Here is a 19091-nt window from a genome sequence, read left to right as displayed (position 1 = left end):
CGAATTCCACGCGGGCAGACCCGCGGGCACAGCTAGTAATATGAATATAAATATTTAAAAAAATATACAAACATACAAAATACACTATACATATTACATGTTATAAAAAAAAAACTTTCAATAGTTTGTGGTCAGAGCCCCAGAGACACAGAGAGACAAGAACAATCGACTTACTTTACGCGCCGTGTCCTAGATAAGTCTCTAGCAGTGTTGCCAACTCGGATTTTGAAAAAATACTAGACTAATGTCTAGATTATGCCAAAATTATGCCAAATATTTTTGAAACACCTATGCTAAAAAATGCTAAAATATCACTTGAAATTAGACACTTAAAACACATACTTTTTTCAAATTTACCGCCTTTTTCTACTGATAAGATCTGCTTGACCAACATTATATAGTCCGTTGACGTCCATCCGTCCACAAAAGTCAAAATTCATATGAAAATATGAACCACATAAGGCGATGGCGCATATTGTTGCTGCCAAATTGGTGCAAACTTGGCTTAGACTAAATTATGCTAAAAAATATGCCAGATGCTAAATGGAAAATTTTGGTGCCAAAGCGAGTGAAAATATGCCAGATCTGGCATGATTTATGCCAAGTTGGCAACACTGGTCTCTAGGTATGTCGTGACACTTCGTTCGCTGACACAACTATCGGAACAATGATCGTCGAAACGACATCCCACATGGCGGTTATCTCGTGAACCAAGTCTACATAGGTACCTGAGGGAATCATTAACATTATGGTTGTAAATAAAACTAGATAATATATGCTTTCGAATAATTTATGACTAGTTGTTATTATTCTTATAAATCATTAAATAACATTTTTTAAATACAACTACACTTTGATAATTTATTACACAACCCATTTCATTATCTACTTTTAAACGACTGCGATGTTTGCAACATTCGCTTTAAAAACAACATGAATTATTACACAAAATTATATTTGGCTGTCACAAAATTACAAACAATTTTTAATTTTTAGATCTAAGTTTAAGTTTACTCTATTTACATATGTTATTTCACGTGTATTATGTACATTTATTTACAAGTACAATTCCTAAACATGATAGAATTTTACCAAACTAAAAATAGGAATGCAAACATTTGTCTTCATTCATTAGGCCAGAAGTAAATTTGAATTTTAACACTGATTCAAATGAAGTAGACTTTTGAGTACCTCATGGGAAGATGGCTTATACCTATTTCTTAAGTATAGGCTTACAACGCTTTATGAGAAGAAAATATGGTATTTACTTCTCAATAGGTTTTTAAGCCCTCTGGCTGATATGATGATGATGATGTTGATAAGGTTATTAAGCTGGTAGTTATTTTCTTCACATTGCACCCATGGAACCCACAGTCCTTAACAATAAAATGTAGGTATTGTCTTAAACATTAAAGTTGGGCAATAGACAGTTAAGCTTAAACATATGATACAGTTATGTCTATCTTATGCAAGTTGTAACACTAGAAATTACATAAGTATGTACAAATATATAAGCACGAAATCAACATTTTTTAACTGATAACGTATCCAAAGTTGAGGTGAATGATTTCATATACAAATGACTGTCGTTTAAAACATAAGTTTTTATAGGTATAATTTATATTCAGTTATAAGTTCACCTCATTCAATGTTAATCATATCTACGAGTTTACTCGGGTAAAATTAAAAACAACTAATTAAAACTTTTAAGTAAATAGTTAAATCAATCTAAAAGACCAGCGCTTTATGCTGAGTGGGTTTATTGCGTGATGCACACTTAATGACTTCTTCTTTTCTTGCTGTTCTTGTCTGTGCATGTTCGTACATGTTTTGTGATCGTCACGAATATACGGTTAAAGATTCTTTATTCTCTTAAGAATTACACATCTTTTATTTATCTTTGTTTATTTATTTGAAAAGCTAAAAAGAACAGCACAAACGACGGCGCTTTTGCTAAGTGTACACCGGTAGAACAAACTATGAAGAATACTTGCAAAGTAGAACACAAAGGAATGAGATAGCCAGTTTAATATAGTTTATTATTACTTCAAGTATCGCGGACAGTCTGCCTAGTGATGTCGTGCTCTCTGAGCAAAATAATGAGGGAAAAGTAGTACCTCGGTTATTCTTCTATCTCCAAAGGGTCATGTTAACCATGTAAATATGTACAACCATTTTGTGTCCTTCTCATATTTCAAGCAGTTTGTTAAAATACAGGATATCCAGCGGCAGATTTTCGATTTCAAAACTAAAAAAAATATAAGCTGAAATAAATGTCATGTACTTACTAAGAAATATGACACCAAACTACGTCTGGTTTGATTCTTAGTACCTATATGATATTTATTTCAATTTATAAATAGTAGTGTTTCTACTCGAAATAAAAACAAATTAAAGTATTTTCTGAAAATAATTTAAATTGTTCTAATACTTCTCATAGTAAAAAATATTACTATTTCTTTTTTCACGGAAATAAGATGAACTGCGTACGCACTAAAATCGTAAATCTGCCGTTGGACAACCTGTAGATATTCCGAATCATTAATAGAACACTACCAAATCAAAATGGCAATATACTGAAATTGGAGGTGCAGACTAACTTACCGAACTAAATATTTCACTGGTTCTGGAATCTGGATCGAACTTGTGGAACGGCGCGCGGCGGCACTTAGGGATCCCATTTGGTTTTCTTCAATAACCTTATTATTTTGCATGTGATCGTACTATCGAATTTTCCTTTGATTTATACAATATATTGACATTGTCATGTGTACTTCTTTTTATTCCGCCTTGCCAATTTGAAAGCACAACAAGGATGTCAGAATAGGTACATAGTAGAAGGTTAAGTATTTATATATGTGGCGTAAACACAAATTTCTGGTTTGCAAACAACAAGATAAAGCACATTTTATTTAAGCCACGGATTAGCCTACTTGCTTTGATTGTGGTTTCGAGAATAACTAACAGCTTAGTCATCCCACACACAAACAAGCCTCTTCGCATTGAATCTTGGTTCATTTTGATCCGAATAACAGGATCGTTTTGCTCGTAATCTTCGTCGAGATTAAGGTAGAAGGAAAAACAAAAGAATTGAAGAGTCAGTTAAGTACGTATAAGCCCGAAAATCAACTGTCCATAATGTTCTCAAGTGACGGTAACCTACTTACTGCCTGATTCGAACTTTAAGATACGTCTATTAATAGATATAGAAACAATATGGATTATATGTGTCACTGTGAAATGGTTTTAGTTTGAAGAAACGTTACATTTGACACTGACATTGGCATATCTAATTTATATCGTTTCTAGATATATTAACTGACGTATTGTTATATACTTAATAAATGCATGCACGATATTATATCATAACAACTATATTTTTCAAGTCAGTGTCAAAACTTAAACATCAACGGTTGCTAGGGTAATACGCATACGAGGTCGTTAAGTGGGAGGTTGGGCTATGACACGCCTCCGCCGCGATTCCGTGGAATTCCTGTAGCCGGGAGCAGCTGGTCCAGGTGTCGGATCCACACACGTCCGTCGTCAATTGCCACTTCATAATGTAGGTTCCCGAGCCGGCGTCTCACGGTACCGAATTGTCACTTCTTATCAGATACAGAGTAACTTCGCGCCTGGACTCTACTACCTAGATGCCGAATTGCTTTATTGTAATCGGAGTTAGAGCTGGAAGGGGAGGGGACCAAGGAGGCGCACGGATTTTCGCCGTCAGTCTTGTTCTTACTTCTCTCCCGAACATGTAAGGGAGGAGCGCATGTAGGGAGTATCTCCAGAGCTGCCTGGGGTACCTCGGAGTATCCTCTTCACTTTTAGGATCTTCTGTGTTAGCACGCCACTGACATAGCCCAACCTCCCGCTTAACGACCTCGTATACCCTATCGTATTACCCTAGCACCGTTGATGTTTATGTTTTGACACTGACTTGAAAAATATAGTTGTTATGATTTATCGTGCATGCATTTATTAAGTATATAACAAATTGGCGACGAGGATGGGATATGACACGTATCTTAAAGTTGACGACCAGTCTGGCCTAGTGGGTAGTGACCCTGCCTGTGAAGCCGATGGTCCTGGGTTCGAATCCCAGTAAGGGCATTTATTTGTGTGATGACACAGATATTTGTTCCTGAGTCATGGTTGTTTTGTATGTATTTAAGTACATATTTATATATTATATATATCCTTGTTTGAGTACCCACAACACAAGCCTTCTTAAGCTTACTGTGGAACTTAGTCAATCTGTGTAAGAATTGTCCTATAATATTTATTTATTTAGTTCGAATCGGGCCGTTAGATTCCATCATTGATGCCGCTTCTCATTCATGTAAAAACAAACCGATTTTAATTAAGACTCGGATTTTTATGAAAATCAGATTACGTACGAGTTCCCATATCCACAAACTGACATAATGTAACATTTTCTTAACCTAGTAATCGCTCATAGCTTTCTTTTCTCTGTGAGTAAGATATTTCTCCAAAAATACCGAAGATTGGTATTACTATACTTGTTTAAAACTAATTAATATTACTGTACAAATCCTTCAACGCATTAATTCTACTCTTATAGTTACTCGTAAGCATCAAACTATACAAGTCAAGTTATAACTTGCCTTAACACATTTCAAGTTGATATGAACGAATGGGTGTATGATAAATTTTTGTATTTTAATAACTGATCGCATTTTTCGCTACGGTAGCATAAATTACAAAGAAAGCCTAAAATGTTCAATAATTCAACAGGCTCAGAGCTTCTATGAGCAAAGTTTTTATAGAATCACCATTAAAATTGACGATAATATTTTGACAATAAAGATTGAATCGTAATATCAACACGAAAAATTAGTATCTACATTATAGTCGTTGTATTTAAATACATTCAACAATGGTATGGTTGAAATTGAATACACAAATGACTAGAATACATTCCCTTATTGTTTAAAACTTGTGTAAGAAAATTGGTCATCTCGAATTTAACCCTTGGTTCACTACATAGTTGATGAGATCCAAAGCTGCGCTGATTAGAGCAATGGCAACTAGTAGAGTGATGGTGGTGACTTGGGTTGTGACAGCGGGGAGCGCGAGTACGAGCCACAGGCGAGGGCTGGAGACCGTAGTAGCGGTGGCGAGGCCCAAGATCGCCCGGTTGAGGCCGGGCGGGGACGATCCGGAACTCTGCATGGCCGCCGGCCGCTCTCCGCTCAGTACGTGCACTATTACCGAGGCGGACTCTGCAACAAAAATGACGCCATTCAAGACTGGTACGTGACAGGTGTACAGAGTGAGCCTTGCCCCTTTTGAACGAACTTTTATTTATAAATAAAACAGCGAAAAACATGACACAATGATTCAGTGGTTGACAACTTTGTTAACCTAGTTGAGTAATGCCAGTGTTTAACGAATACAGCAGGGAATACGAAATATTTGAAACGGGCATCCGTTTCAAATAAAGTAATGCTTTTTGAATAGGATATTAACCTCTTGGTTGATCTAGTAGTTAAACAAAATAACACTAGTTTTGAAACTGGGTCTTCCATAACAAGCCCAACTTTAGGGTCCGGACATGGTAATGTTAAGCAAAATAATGTAACTCTACTTGTTAATTGGGAAATAATAAAATATATGTTTTGTGGCTGTATGTAACTTAAATAGGACAAGATCTTAGTACCGGATACCATCCCTATATACATTTTGTAAATAGAGCAGTACTTAGTCGTATTTTGAAATGATGGTTTGGTGCCAGTTATTTTGAAATGTGGCGTGCTGTCCTAACCAAAGAATTAAAAAAAAGTGTGAAATGGTGTTTAGGTTAAATTATACAGGTTGGTACGGAACACGGTAAATCCCCAAATGCCAACTTTCCAAGAGATTCCAACCGTGAGCCACAAAGATTTATTTAAACAACCTGGCTCCAATTACCTAATTGAGCATCGGAATTATTATTGGCCGGTTGATAAATACGTACATTTAATAAATGAAAATGGGCATCGGCTTTCCCACTTATTACAAACAATAATCTGACGATTACTCTTTATATTTATTGTTAAATTTTGCAATTTCTGTTGATTAATGAGTAGCGTAAGAGTAGAGGTTACTAAGGGATATAATACTTTTTTGTTTCGAGCAATAGTCGAGTGATTCATTTGGTGTAATTTAGTTAGCCAATTTATGCCAGCATGCAGATGATATCTACAAAATGCAGTATTATTCGGGCGATTTGCGAATCCGCTCTGTGAGCTAACCGCAGTCACTGCTGATTTATACGCAAAATTAATGGATGGCTTGAACAATCGGTAGTTTTGGATGGTCGACGGCTGGAAAAATGTTGATGATCCGAGCGTTTATCGGTGGTTTGAAAAATTTAGTTTTCATTTTTGTGGCTGTCAATATTTAACGATCATACATAGATTTTAAACAAAAGTCTTTCCTTGTATAACTTGTATACAAGTAATGCTGTTATAGAAAAGAAAAGAAAAGGTTTATAGACGAGTCGGACTCGCGCACGAAGGGTTCCGTACCATAATGCAAAAAGAAAAAAAAAATAAGCAAAAAAAAAAACGGTCACCCATCCAAGTACTGACCACTCCCGACGTTGCTTAACTTTGGTCAAAAATCACGTTTGTTGTATGGGAGCCCCATTTAAATCTTTATTTTATTCTGTTTTTAGTATTTGTTGTTATAGCGGCAACAGAAATACATCATCTGTGAAAATTTCAACTGTCTAGCTATCACGGTTCGTGAGATACAGCCTGGTGACAGACGGACGGACGGACAGCGAAGTCTTAGTAATAGGGTCCCGTTTTACCCTTTGGGTACGGAACCCTAAAAAGGAACACCCCTTTATACAGACAAAAGGGCCCTTAAATTTGGATATGTCCACAGGATATAAAGCTGGCTTCGTACTTAACTAAACGAGTTCTCAATGGACAATAACATACTATTATTTACCTGATTCTACCTGGATAAGTCTAACACTAAATGCAGTAAGTTAAATAAGAAGTAAGTCCGCTAAACCCTGCTCTCATGTGTTATAAATAAAGCCGTGTTAGGAAATGTATGTTTAATATACATATGTGTTAAATATACATTTCTTAATGAGTGAATTGCAAAAATATTGTAAGTAACTAAGCGCAGTTAAGAAGCTGTGATTAGTCTTAGCTTAATTGATTCATTTGTATTACGAAAATTAACTATGTAAACTGTATTGTATTTAGTGTACTTAATTCGTACACATATAAGTCTATAGCATAGGCTAACACACACTTTCATGCATGTAACTTAAATAGAAATGGCTTAATTGCTATGGTAACACAATGGAATCAATTAACTTTAGACTAATACAGGTGCTTTTAACTATGTACAAATTTTTCACCCTAGTCGTGTTCTGTAAAAGTTGCAAAATATTTTTTTTCATTGGATAGGTTTTTAAGATAATGTCACGATAACTTCGCATACAAAGTTATACCGGGTGTGGCCTGTAACATGAGCAAATAATTAAAACATAGATTGTACTCCTCAAACGGTGACACTTTTGTTCTACAACTTTTAAAAATTATGAATTATTTAGACTCCCTATTTTTCATACAAAATAAATATTATCTTCAATGGACGCCATCGCCACGCCATATCATTGTGATTGACGTTGCTTGTCACGCCTTAAACAAAACAAAATTCGCAATACATTGCGTCTTAGAATAAACTTTAAAGTGTATTAAAAATCAAACCACAAGTTATTTTTAAAAGTCGCTGAACAAATGTTAGTCAGTATGAGGAGTACAGCCAACAGTTTAATTATTTGCTCATATTACAGGCCACACCCGGTATGCTGCAACATATTTAGGTTTCAGTTTGTGAAATTCACTGAAGTATTGTCGCGTGAAATCGAATCAAGTTACCTAGTGTAACCGGAAAGCAAATAGTAAAAATCCGTTTGTGTAACAGAATATCTAGGAAACCGTAGGCAGACATCGTTTTGCTTTTAGTAGTAATTTTAAACATCAATACATTTATAGCGTTGAAAAGAATACATATATGTATATTTATTTTTTACTCTTACTATTACCTGCATAGTTCGGATAGAGTGAGCTATTTACCTTATAATTTGACATATTTTACGTCATATTTTAAGGCAAATAGCTCACCGTTCCGAGCTTAAATTAATTTGCATTTATCGGATGTAATTTCTTACGCATTTGGACTTCAAGTAGCGATGATCAATATAAACAAATTACAAAGTTGACTTTATCCGTAACTTCTTCGTATCGAGACGAAAAACATGTAAATTAACTCTGGAAGTATGTAGATTACGTATTACCATTTTGACGCAAATAACCTTAAATTTTTGCTACCCCGGCACAAAACAATATGTAGGTTACACTAGAAGTAATTAGGACCCAACTTTATCATTTGTGCACAATTTGGACCGGGGAAAATATTTAGATAATAATTTTACCGAGAAATAGATATTCATTGAATTCGTAATAAAAAAGAGCTGCCTAAAAATAGTATGTAGTAGTAATTACGAAAATTATACTAAAATCCTAAATGTTGAATATTTACGCCTATAAATCCCATGATACCTACAAAGTGGAATTGAGTTAATGCTACATACGGCTCGATTCGGAAAATAAATTAGAGATTAACTAGATACGATATCGTAAAGATATGTGGCGTTCCATGGCAAAAGGTATCTACCTTTTTTTTGCCAACCCTTATTGTTTTCAATGAACTGCAACATTGTAACATTGATAACGGGATTTGGCGAACAGAATATAGATAATACAATGGGCCCGAGTCGGATTTTGAAATAGACATCTATTAGATATCTTTTAGACATCACCAAGATACGATAACGATATGTTTAAGATCTAACCTGTTAAATTTGACATTTGCGCGATTCTGGAGATACTCTTGAACGATTTCTACAGGATATGACTTAGAGATCCAATTCACATCTAATAGATATCTTACTGTATCTAACGTAAAAATAATATTGGCTGCCCGAATTGCGCTGCAAAAGAGAACTAGTTGATATCTAAACTATAACGTATCTAGAATGGATATAGTACGTGTCATCTCTTGTGAATATCTTGAAGTTCGAATAAGGCAGAATGTAGTATTCAGTCACCCCTTAAAATACGAGTAGATTATGCGTTGATCCGAAAATATGATTGGAAAATATTTATAGATTTTTCGGGCGCAACAAATATTTCCACTCCGATGAAGTCACGGGTACGGGTTAGATTTATTGTAACGGGGTGAAAAAAGATTTGTTTTCACACTTTTCGCTGTTGTTTTGGTAAACATTTGAACATATTATAAGAGAAATCTCGACACGATGGATTGTCGCTTTGGTAACTAGAAACTGACAGGCTAGGAGTAAACATTTAAATAACTCGTTCTCGCCCGAATCGTGCGGCGCGCTGAGTGAATTCTTTCGATCGAATTGGCCTGTTAGTCTCAAGTGCATTTATAAATACCTACCTATATATGTATTTATGTATTATTCATGTTACTGTAAATAATGTTTGAGTTTTGAATTATTGACGCCCGGCCGGTCGGTCTAGATATCGATGGCCGGATGTCGTGGACGCGGATCTACTCGAGCTGCAGGTTGAAGACTGGCGATAAACTGGACAGGACCCGTGGCAAGCAGTAGTGCTGGAGACCAAGATACATTTTTGGTCACTGCGCCAGAGTAGTAAGTAAAAGTTTAATTCTACTGTCTCTATGTTGCACTTCGTTTTCCTCATCATCATCATTATTAATTTAAGAGTTATTCTCTTGTCGGTGGAATATCTTCCAGCTTTCTTTATCTTGCGTCAACTCTTTGACTTTTTGATACGACACGACCCCTACTTTTTCTTTCACTTCTAAAAAGCTGCGTCTGGGTTTCCCTCTACATCGTTTGCGTCCTATCCGCCCCTCCAAGATAGTTTTAAAGAATTAGTCGTTCGTATCAAGTGTGCACTCATTTTCCACGTCTATTTGCAATTGTGTTCAGCTGTCCTTTCATTTACTCTTCTTAGCACCTTCTCATTAGTTATCCTGTCGCTCCAACTAATGCCATCCATACGCCTCCAGCACCACATTTCAACTGCTTCCATTTCAAATGCTTCCATTTCAAATGCTTTCATTTAGGGTGGTTCACGTTTGTATGGGAAAAATTCAAACTCTAGCTGGAAGAAGCGGCACCCTCTCATTTTGTTACACTTGTTCTGTTGACTAAATATGCCAAGTTTTGTAATCTTATCTCAACTACAAGGGGGTGGTCAAACACTTTGAAATTTTTCAAAGTTGTATGAAATTCAAAAAAATCAAGTTATTCTTTTTTTGAGTTTTATGTAAGTAGTAGTTTTCACATTATTTGAAAGTGTAATTTAAAAGTTATTTGGTGAAAAACCATTTTTATTTCTATTTTGTATGATTTTTTTAGGTGAAATTCTAAAAATCTAACTTTGGAAAAATTATAAAAAATAGAAATAAAAATGTTTTTCTACTTAAAAACTTATAAATCACATGTGCAAATAATGTGAAAACAGATACTTAAATTTTCTGAATAATAAATAGGTACTTGTTTTTTTTTTTTGGTTTTCATACAACATACAAAATTTCCAAAGTGGTTGAGCACCCCCTTGTAGTTGAGATAAAAATACGAAACTTGGTGTATTTTATCAGCATATTACGTGTAACAAAATAAGGGGGTGCCGCTTCTTCCAGCTAGAGTTTGAATTTTTCCCATACAAACGTGAACCACCCTAATGAAAGCATTTGAAATGGAAGCATTTGAAATGGAAGCAGTTGAAATGTGGTGCTGGAGGCGTATGGATCTAGTACGTCTCTTATGAATATCTCGTCGGAAAATAAAATAAAATGTTTTTTGAACCACCCTAGCTTTCATTCATCGTTCTCCTGGTAACTATGAATAGGTACTAACCGGAGCTGCTTGGAGCGCACGTATAGTTCCCCGAGTCATGCGGCGCAGCGCGCGCTATGAGCAGCCGGCTCGTGCGCGTACGTTGCTCCGTCTCCACGCTGATGCCGCCGCGCTGCGCATAGTTCACCACCTGGTCGCCGCGGTACCAGTAGATGAAACTGAAACAATACACAACATAAATATTCTAGTCATTTCCTTATACATTGCCTAGTGGGTAGTGAGTGTAGTGACCCTGCCTGTGAAGCCGATGGTTCTGGGTTCAAATCCCCGTAAGGGAATTTATTGTGTGATGAAACTGATGAATATAAATAGGTATTTGTTTCTGAGTCATGGGTGTTTTCTATGTATATAAGTATGTATATGGTCACGTAGCACCCATAGTACAAGCTTTGCTTTGTTTGGGGCTAAGTTGATTTGTGTTAAATGTCCCCTAATATTTATTGATTACAATGTTTTCGAGTTTCATAGAGATACATTACTAAACTGTGGAATGAACTGTCGCGCGCGGTGTTTCCGGACCGATAATATGACCTTCAAACCTTCATAATAATAATAATTTCTCCTGGATGGTTTGCAAACCAATGCTAAGAGGACCATCACTCCTGTGACGAAATAGCTTATTGCTTCGTTTGTGGTTTAGGGTCGGTTGCACCAAACTGTTCGTATCGTAAAAGAGTTCGCTAAATTAGTATCTATGGAAAGATTCATAGTAAAGCGTTGGGGCGCGCCGGCTGACGTTGATCAGTCCGTCAAATGTGGTTGGTGCAACTGGCCCTTAGCCGCCTTGTACAACACCCTTATCCTATGTGAGGATTGGCGCTATTGTAAAGCCGACCACCACACGGGCAACGTATCGTACCGTAGAAAAAATACAGTACCGTAAAGTAGCAAACAATCATATTATTTGATTTATGAAATGGCGCATTCAGTAGAAAACTATTTACTATTTACTGGCGCTGTAAGCATAATTTTGCCATAAAAAGCTAGTTTCCGGTACCTATAACATTTTACTAAGCTAGCTTGAATTAAAAACTATTTCAAACTTCCTTTCAGCAACATTAATGTTATAAAGTGTCACATTCATTCCGCGCTTGTCCGTAATTTTACTTCAAAACTCGAATATAATTTAGCTTCAATGTTCTTCAAACGCCATTTTACTGAGCCATTTAATACGAAATGTTCATAAATAAAGCAATTTGCGGCATTACAAAAGGTTAATTAGAATCTAATATTTTGTATTAATTATTTAGGATCTGTGAGAATCAGGTCATCAATTTTTTTTTAGAAAAAGCTCAGAAACACATGAATCTCTACCTAGTATATTTCTGTCATTGATAATTATCCATTCCAGGTGATTTCAACAAATCGAGTGTGCCGTATGATTTTTGATTTGAATAAAAAAAATTGAGGATATACTTCATGGTGGCAGAAGTGCTGAACCACCACCAGTTTTTTTTTTAATCTTTTAATTTCCAAGTTTTGCCCATTCGAAGTTAACAGTGGGGTTAAATTCCTGCTTGTACAAAATCAGACCTAACTTTTTTTCTATAAAAGGTAACGAAATAATTATTACTTTTTTTGATTAGGTAAGAAATGTGGATATTATACTGTATGACAAAATTTATCTGAATTAACTACAAAAAAAATGGTGACCACCCAAAGTGTATACCTAATTGGTCAATTATTGCAATTTTAAATCGGTTCTTGTGCCAATCCTGGTGCATATCAAATATTACTTTTTTCTGAAATATAAAGTACTTGCCGTGTTCATCTTGTAAAATTAATATGATTGTGTTAGATCAATTACTTCTAATAGAAAAATATAAGTGAAAATTGAGAAATTCGAAAAATGATCGTGTTTGACTCTAAAAAAATCCATGTGGAAGAGAAAATAAAAATTTGATTTTAGTCAGCAAATATTGCTGATATCTTCGTTAATTAGATTTAGGAAAAAAAGTTTTGTTATTTTGCCTATTTTTTGAAATATGATTTTTTTAACATGCTACTTTTTACAACTATCGATACAAAATGTTTTATGTTATAAATTAATAAAAATGGGACGGTAATTGGTCATACGGATATTATTTACGTTTTTTATGTTCAAATATTTTTTTTGACATGGCAATAATTTCATTTGTAAATTTAATGAGGGTAGAAATTCGACAATGCACTGTTACCTGACAAGGATTGTGAATCACTTGCGAATGTTTCTTAATTTAGCCGTGTAGTGAATAACCGACGCCTCCTGACTTGTTAACAAGCTTTATTTGCATGTTAAATGGCTAAATTACGAACATAAGTAAACGGCCCAATAATCGGCTCATACATTTTCGTTCTTGTTGTATTTATGCAGATTAAAATACATATGACCTTAAACTTATAAATATGAATGAATTCGATGGCAAAATATAAATAAAATCCAGACGATTGAAATTTACTTTATATATTTATAAAAAAAAAAAAACATTTGCAAACCTTTGCTACTTCAAAATTTTCTGAAGTTGAATAACGTCGCACTTTTAATTCATTTTGAGAAATGGGAACGAAGCTATGATAAGAACGTGTATTTTTTATGGTCCTTATATTTTTAAATCACTCTGATAGATGTACCTCAGCTTCTTCGACATTTGATTTTGAGACGAAAAAGAACTTGATCCCATGAATTTGAACAGTCAACTATTAATAACACAAGCACTTACTACAAAGAGTTTGCACCACTTCATTATCTCCTAGATAAATACGATTTCCTATAGAACTTCGATAAGGATTATTGGGCCGTTTACTTATGTTCGTAATTTAGCCATTTAACATGCAAATAAAGCTTGTTAACAAGTCAGGAGGCGTCGGTTATTCACTACACGGCTAAATTAAGAAACATTCGCAAGTGATTCACAATCCTTGTCAGGTAACAATGCATTGTCGAATTTCTTCCCTCATTAAATTTACAAATGAAATTATTGCCATGTCAAAAAAAATATTTGAACATAAAAAACGTAAATAATATCCGTATGACCAATTACCGTCCCATTTTTATTAATTTATAACATAAAACATTTTGTATCGATAGTTGTAAAAAGTAGCATGTTAAAAAAATCATATTTCAAAAAATAGGCAAAAGAACAAAACTTTTTTTTCTAAATCTAATTAACTAATTTTATCAGGTATATTTTCTGACTACAATCAAATTTTTATTTTCTCTTCCACATGGATTTTTTTAGAGTCAAACACGAGCATTTTTCGAATTTCTCAATTTTCACTTACATTTTTCTATTAGAAGTAATTGATCTAACACAATTATATTTATTTTACAAGATGAACACGGCAAGTACATTATATTTCAGAAAAAAGTAATATTTGATATGCACCAGGGTTGGCACAAGAACCATTTTAAAATTGCAATAATTGACCAATTAGGTGTACACTTCGGGTGGTCACCATTTTTTTTGTAGTTAATTCAGATAAATTTTGTCATACAGTATAATATCCACATTTCTTACCTAATCAAAAAAAGTAATAATTATTTCGTTACCTTTTATAGAAAAAAAGTTAGGTCTGATTTTGTACAAGCAAGAATTTGACCCCACTGCTAACTTCGAATGGGCAAAACTTGGAAATTAAAAGATAAAAAAAATAAACTGGTGGTGGTTCAGCACTTCTGCTACCATGAAATATATCCTCAATTTTTTTTATGCAAATCAAAAATCATGCGGCACACTTTTTAATTCAAATTTGTTGAAATCACATGGAATGACCCTAATGATAAATTGATAAACCAGAGTGTTTTATTAATTTCACATTGCAGTGTAGATATGACTTGTGTAGAACTACAATTGCTGATAATAATCTTAACTTATTTGAATAAAGTCGCTGACTATAAACTGTTTTGTCTTTTATTTATATCCCGATTATTAAAGTATCGTTCAGTTTCAAGTACATACTAAAGTCAAGTTTGATTGACCAATCTAGTACACAATCTTTGAATTTATAATTATTTTTATACTAAACTAGGGAAACTGGCTATCAGATTTTTGTATTAGATATACATTATAAAAGCAAAGCTTCACATTCTGCAAGAAAGTATAAGGCCTGACTCAATAAATTACATTGTAAAGAACTACTACAAAGAGCCAGGTAATAATGACATTACGGCCGAGTACTCGTAATGTCATTGTGTTTTGATATAAATCGTCGTAGTGCTCGTCACTTGATATCATTCTGATTTTGGTCGCACTTTTATTTTTTGGTACAGGGAATCTTGTAACTACATTGTAGATCTGTTGGTAGTCAACATCTTTATTAAATCTAAAGAGATAATATTAAATATCCACAAATACTGCCGTATTCGAACTTCAAGATATTCACAAGAGACGACACGTACTAGATCCATTCTAGATACGTTATAGTTTAGATATCTTTTGCAGCACCATTCGAGCAACCAATGTCACTTTTACGTTAGATAGAGTAAGATTCATATCTATTAGATGTGAATTAAGTCATATCCTGTGGAAATCGTTCAAGAGTATCTCCAGAATCGCGCAACTGTCAAATTTGACAGGTTAGATCTTAAACATGTCGTTATCGTATCCTGGTGATGTCTAAAAGATATCTAATATATGTCTATTTAAAATCCGAATCGGGCCCATGTTCCCTGTTTGAGACTGACAAGTACTTTATTTTCTTTTCCTTTTGTAAGATTTGATTTGTTTTCTGAAAGAGCTACGTATTTGTGATTTCATGTACATATATATTTATTTTTTATATCAAATTCTATAAAGTTATGTACTCACTGAGTATAATTGCATGAATTCTATAGTAATTTAAATTGTATTTTTCTTAATTACTCGTAATGCATGTTAATTATAAGATGTAATAATGTTTTGAAAAGATGTGTCCCGCCGAGTTTGTTGCCGGTCCCATATTGGGATACCCTCCTCCAATTGAGGGGGGATTTAAATCTTCTCGGGGCAGAGGTGTACGGTTGGAGCCGGTAAATTTATTTGACGTTCATAAGCGCATTGTAATATGCCTACTTGAATAAACTATTTTTTATCTTTTATCTTTTTTTTTTATCTTTACTCGGCCTAATTAAAATTTCGATTAAAATAGGTATTCATTACGAATCTAGCCCTCTGGAAATTCATTAATAGATAACGTAATGGAATAGATTCACTAAACGCTTATTAACGTTTAATAATGGTAGCATAATTATTATGTACTAAACTTAGCCAAAAGCTTACTATTTAGGTAATTTCGTTCAAGAACGTTAGTTAATAACAAGACTCGTTTGTTTGGTCTTGGCACACAACGATCTATCAAAAGCGGTACTCTTACTTTGTTCACAAAGAACAACACTTAAATGCTATGTTTGTAAGGTCCATTTTCCTTTGCAATGACAATAGAAATAAAGCTTTTGAGAAGTGGTTCGTGTAAGCTTTTCTTCGGATCTGGAGCGGCCGTCGCAGTGTTTATGTCGCATTCATGTCAATATCGGAGCGCATTGCTGTCTCTCGAGCTCGATAATGCCCTTTATTCAATATACGCAAAGAAATAACTTGAAATACAGCAAATTTACAATACGCTGACATGCACAAATTTATAGTCAGACCGTAAAAAGTCTGCAGCGATTTTGATAGCCCACGCAGTGCAGGTGTCATTTAAAACGTCAAACTTCTATGAAATTATGACGTATACATAACACTTACACTGCGTGGGCTATCAAATCCGCTGCAGACTTTGTTTGGTGCGACTATATGAGGATCTCAATGTAGGATTTTGTGGTTTGCAATATGTTTGCCGAATTAACTAAAAAAAACCGTCTGTACTTACACTTGTACCTATATTTCGCCAGGTGAAACCTCAGTAAGAGTATTATAATAACTTATAATCTTGGCAAATTTTTATTTTGTGGACGAATTTGTTTTTTCGTTAGACGCATGCACGGATGAAAACAAAATAAGATCAAAATTACAAAATAGATAGTAAGTTCGAATCGACCTCATTTCCTATTGAATTGGTATTGATTATTCGTTTCTGAATACAGAGAGGGTAGAATAGCCTATTGTTCGCCAACGAATCAGGAAGGATAAATGCGATTATCTAATTTACTACATAACATAAGGCATCGCCTAGAGGCTCTTTAATCGACTTGGGATCATTACGTAAACGCAATAAGTCATAATGCGTCGTTAATATGATTTACTCCGTTTTTTTAATGATATAAGAGGCAAAAGAGCAGAAAAATCGCCTGATGGTAAGCAAATTACCGTGGCCCATGGACACCCGGTACACCAGAGGGGTTGTAAGTGCGTTGCCGGCCTTTAAGATTATAGAAAGTAAGCTATCTTCTTGTTAGTAAAAGTAAACAAAAGTCAATCACTATACTCGTAATACAGACCAATCAGCCACCACCAGCCAACCACAAATCAAGCCAAGACCAACGCTAGTTTCAGGTTTTTTTTGGTCTATCACGGAATTTGAAAGTTTGTCACTTTTCGATTCTATGTAATGACATTAAGGTTCAAAAGTGACCAATCTTCAAATTTCGTGACTGTACATGTTGATCCGGGTATGTCCTTAAACTACGTCCAAGACCACCAGTGGACGGGCAGCAGCGTCCTTCAAATTCGGTGTACTCGACTGCGATCGCCAACCCGCCTGCCAAGCGTGGCGATTATGGCATTCACCCCCCATCCGGCACGTATGGAGGTCCAAGGGGGAGGCCTATGTTCAGCAGTGGACGTCTTATGGCTGAGATGATGATGATGATGACATGTTGATCGTCACGAATGAATATCTTTTATCTTTTTATCTCACTAAGCGTCACTTGCACCATTCCACTAATCCGGGCTTAACCGGTTAAACCTAGAGTTGCCATGGTTACCAGTACAATTTGCCATTGGGTTAAAGGTTTAGTCGCTTAACCCCGGGTTAACGAGATGGTGCAAGTGACTCTAAAGTATTTAATTACTGGAGTCGCCTTCAAGAGCTTACCCCTCTGCCGAAAAACTTGGACAATTGTGCAAACTTTTGTATGGACTGACATGCCTATTTACAAATACGTTAAGTACAAATCAAGTAAAAATAGCAATAGATTAACAAATAGCAATAATATTAACATTAATAAATTGCTCTGATAATTAGATTACGATTAATTACTATTCATAAGAGCTTGTTGCTAGGCCTACATGAATAAAGTATATTTTGAATTTGAATTTGAATACATTTGACCTCCCCTCCCCGCAAAAATTGGCAGACTGTTTCTTAAATAAAATTACAGTGATGACACCTCCAGTTGATTTTATTTTTTATTTTATTTTATTGGTGTTCAACTCTTGCGGGCTTATAGGTGGCCCCAAAACGCTCACAAGATAGTACAACATAAAATTACCATATAAACAATGTCAACTTACCTAATAAATAAATTGAATAACAGTTACTGCTCTAAGCACTAAAGGTACACAGAATCTGTAATCAACAAAAGAACCCATTAAACCTCGTGGTCTGTGTAAACTTGATCAACTTACTGGAATAAATAAACCTATTTATAGCCTCACATAATCCAGGTCTACATTGAGCGACAGCCATTCACTTCGGTTGAAAATTTATATTTAATTGGATTATTATCACCTTGGTATGACTTAGGGCCCGATTCGGATTTTGAAATAGACATCTATTAGACATATTTTAGACATCACCAAGATACGATAACGATATGTTTAAGATCTAACCTGTCAAATTTGACATTTGCGCGATTCTGGGGATACTTGAACGATTTCCGCAGGATATGACTTAGAGATCCAATTCACATCTAATAGATATCTTACTCTATCTAACGTAGAAGTGACATTGGTTGCCCGAATTGCGCTGCAAAGGAGAACTAGTTGATATCTAAACTATAACGTATCTAGAATGGATCTAGTACGTGTCGTCTCTTGTGAATATCTTGAAGTTCGAATACGGCAGTTATGTTTGAATTTGCGCTAAATTATCAATGCAACTTGAATTAAATTTCGCAACTGTTAAATCTTTGATCTAATATTACAAATGAATTCTTAACATAAATCCAACAAGGGTCGCGGGATATTTATTGCGTTGACTGGCAAACCTTTTCTGTCTCCTCTTAAATATTATTAGTGACATT

The 19091-nt window shown here is 34.9% G+C and overlaps 1 protein-coding gene across 1 annotated transcript in view; it reads right to left on the bottom strand.

Moving 5' to 3' along the window:
• Positions 1-776: 776 nt before the first annotated feature.
• The window catches only part of LOC134669653 (limbic system-associated membrane protein-like), an 80195-nt gene continuing 61880 nt past the window's right edge, over positions 777-19091 (bottom strand). The window contains exons 6-7 of the mRNA XM_063527328.1: positions 10952-11109; positions 777-5246 (exon numbers count right to left, since the gene is read on the bottom strand). Of these exons, the coding sequence (XP_063383398.1) occupies positions 4978-5246; positions 10952-11109 (427 nt within the window). The 3' untranslated portion in view covers positions 777-4977. The remainder of the gene's footprint in view (positions 5247-10951; positions 11110-19091) is intronic.

The sequence above is a fragment of the Cydia fagiglandana genome, chromosome 12 (genome assembly GCF_963556715.1).
Source record: "Cydia fagiglandana chromosome 12, ilCydFagi1.1, whole genome shotgun sequence".
In the NCBI taxonomy this organism is placed as follows: domain Eukaryota; kingdom Metazoa; phylum Arthropoda; class Insecta; order Lepidoptera; family Tortricidae; genus Cydia; species Cydia fagiglandana.
The sequence above is the reverse complement of the archived record's forward strand: the minus strand, read 5'-3'. Positions and strand labels throughout refer to the sequence as shown.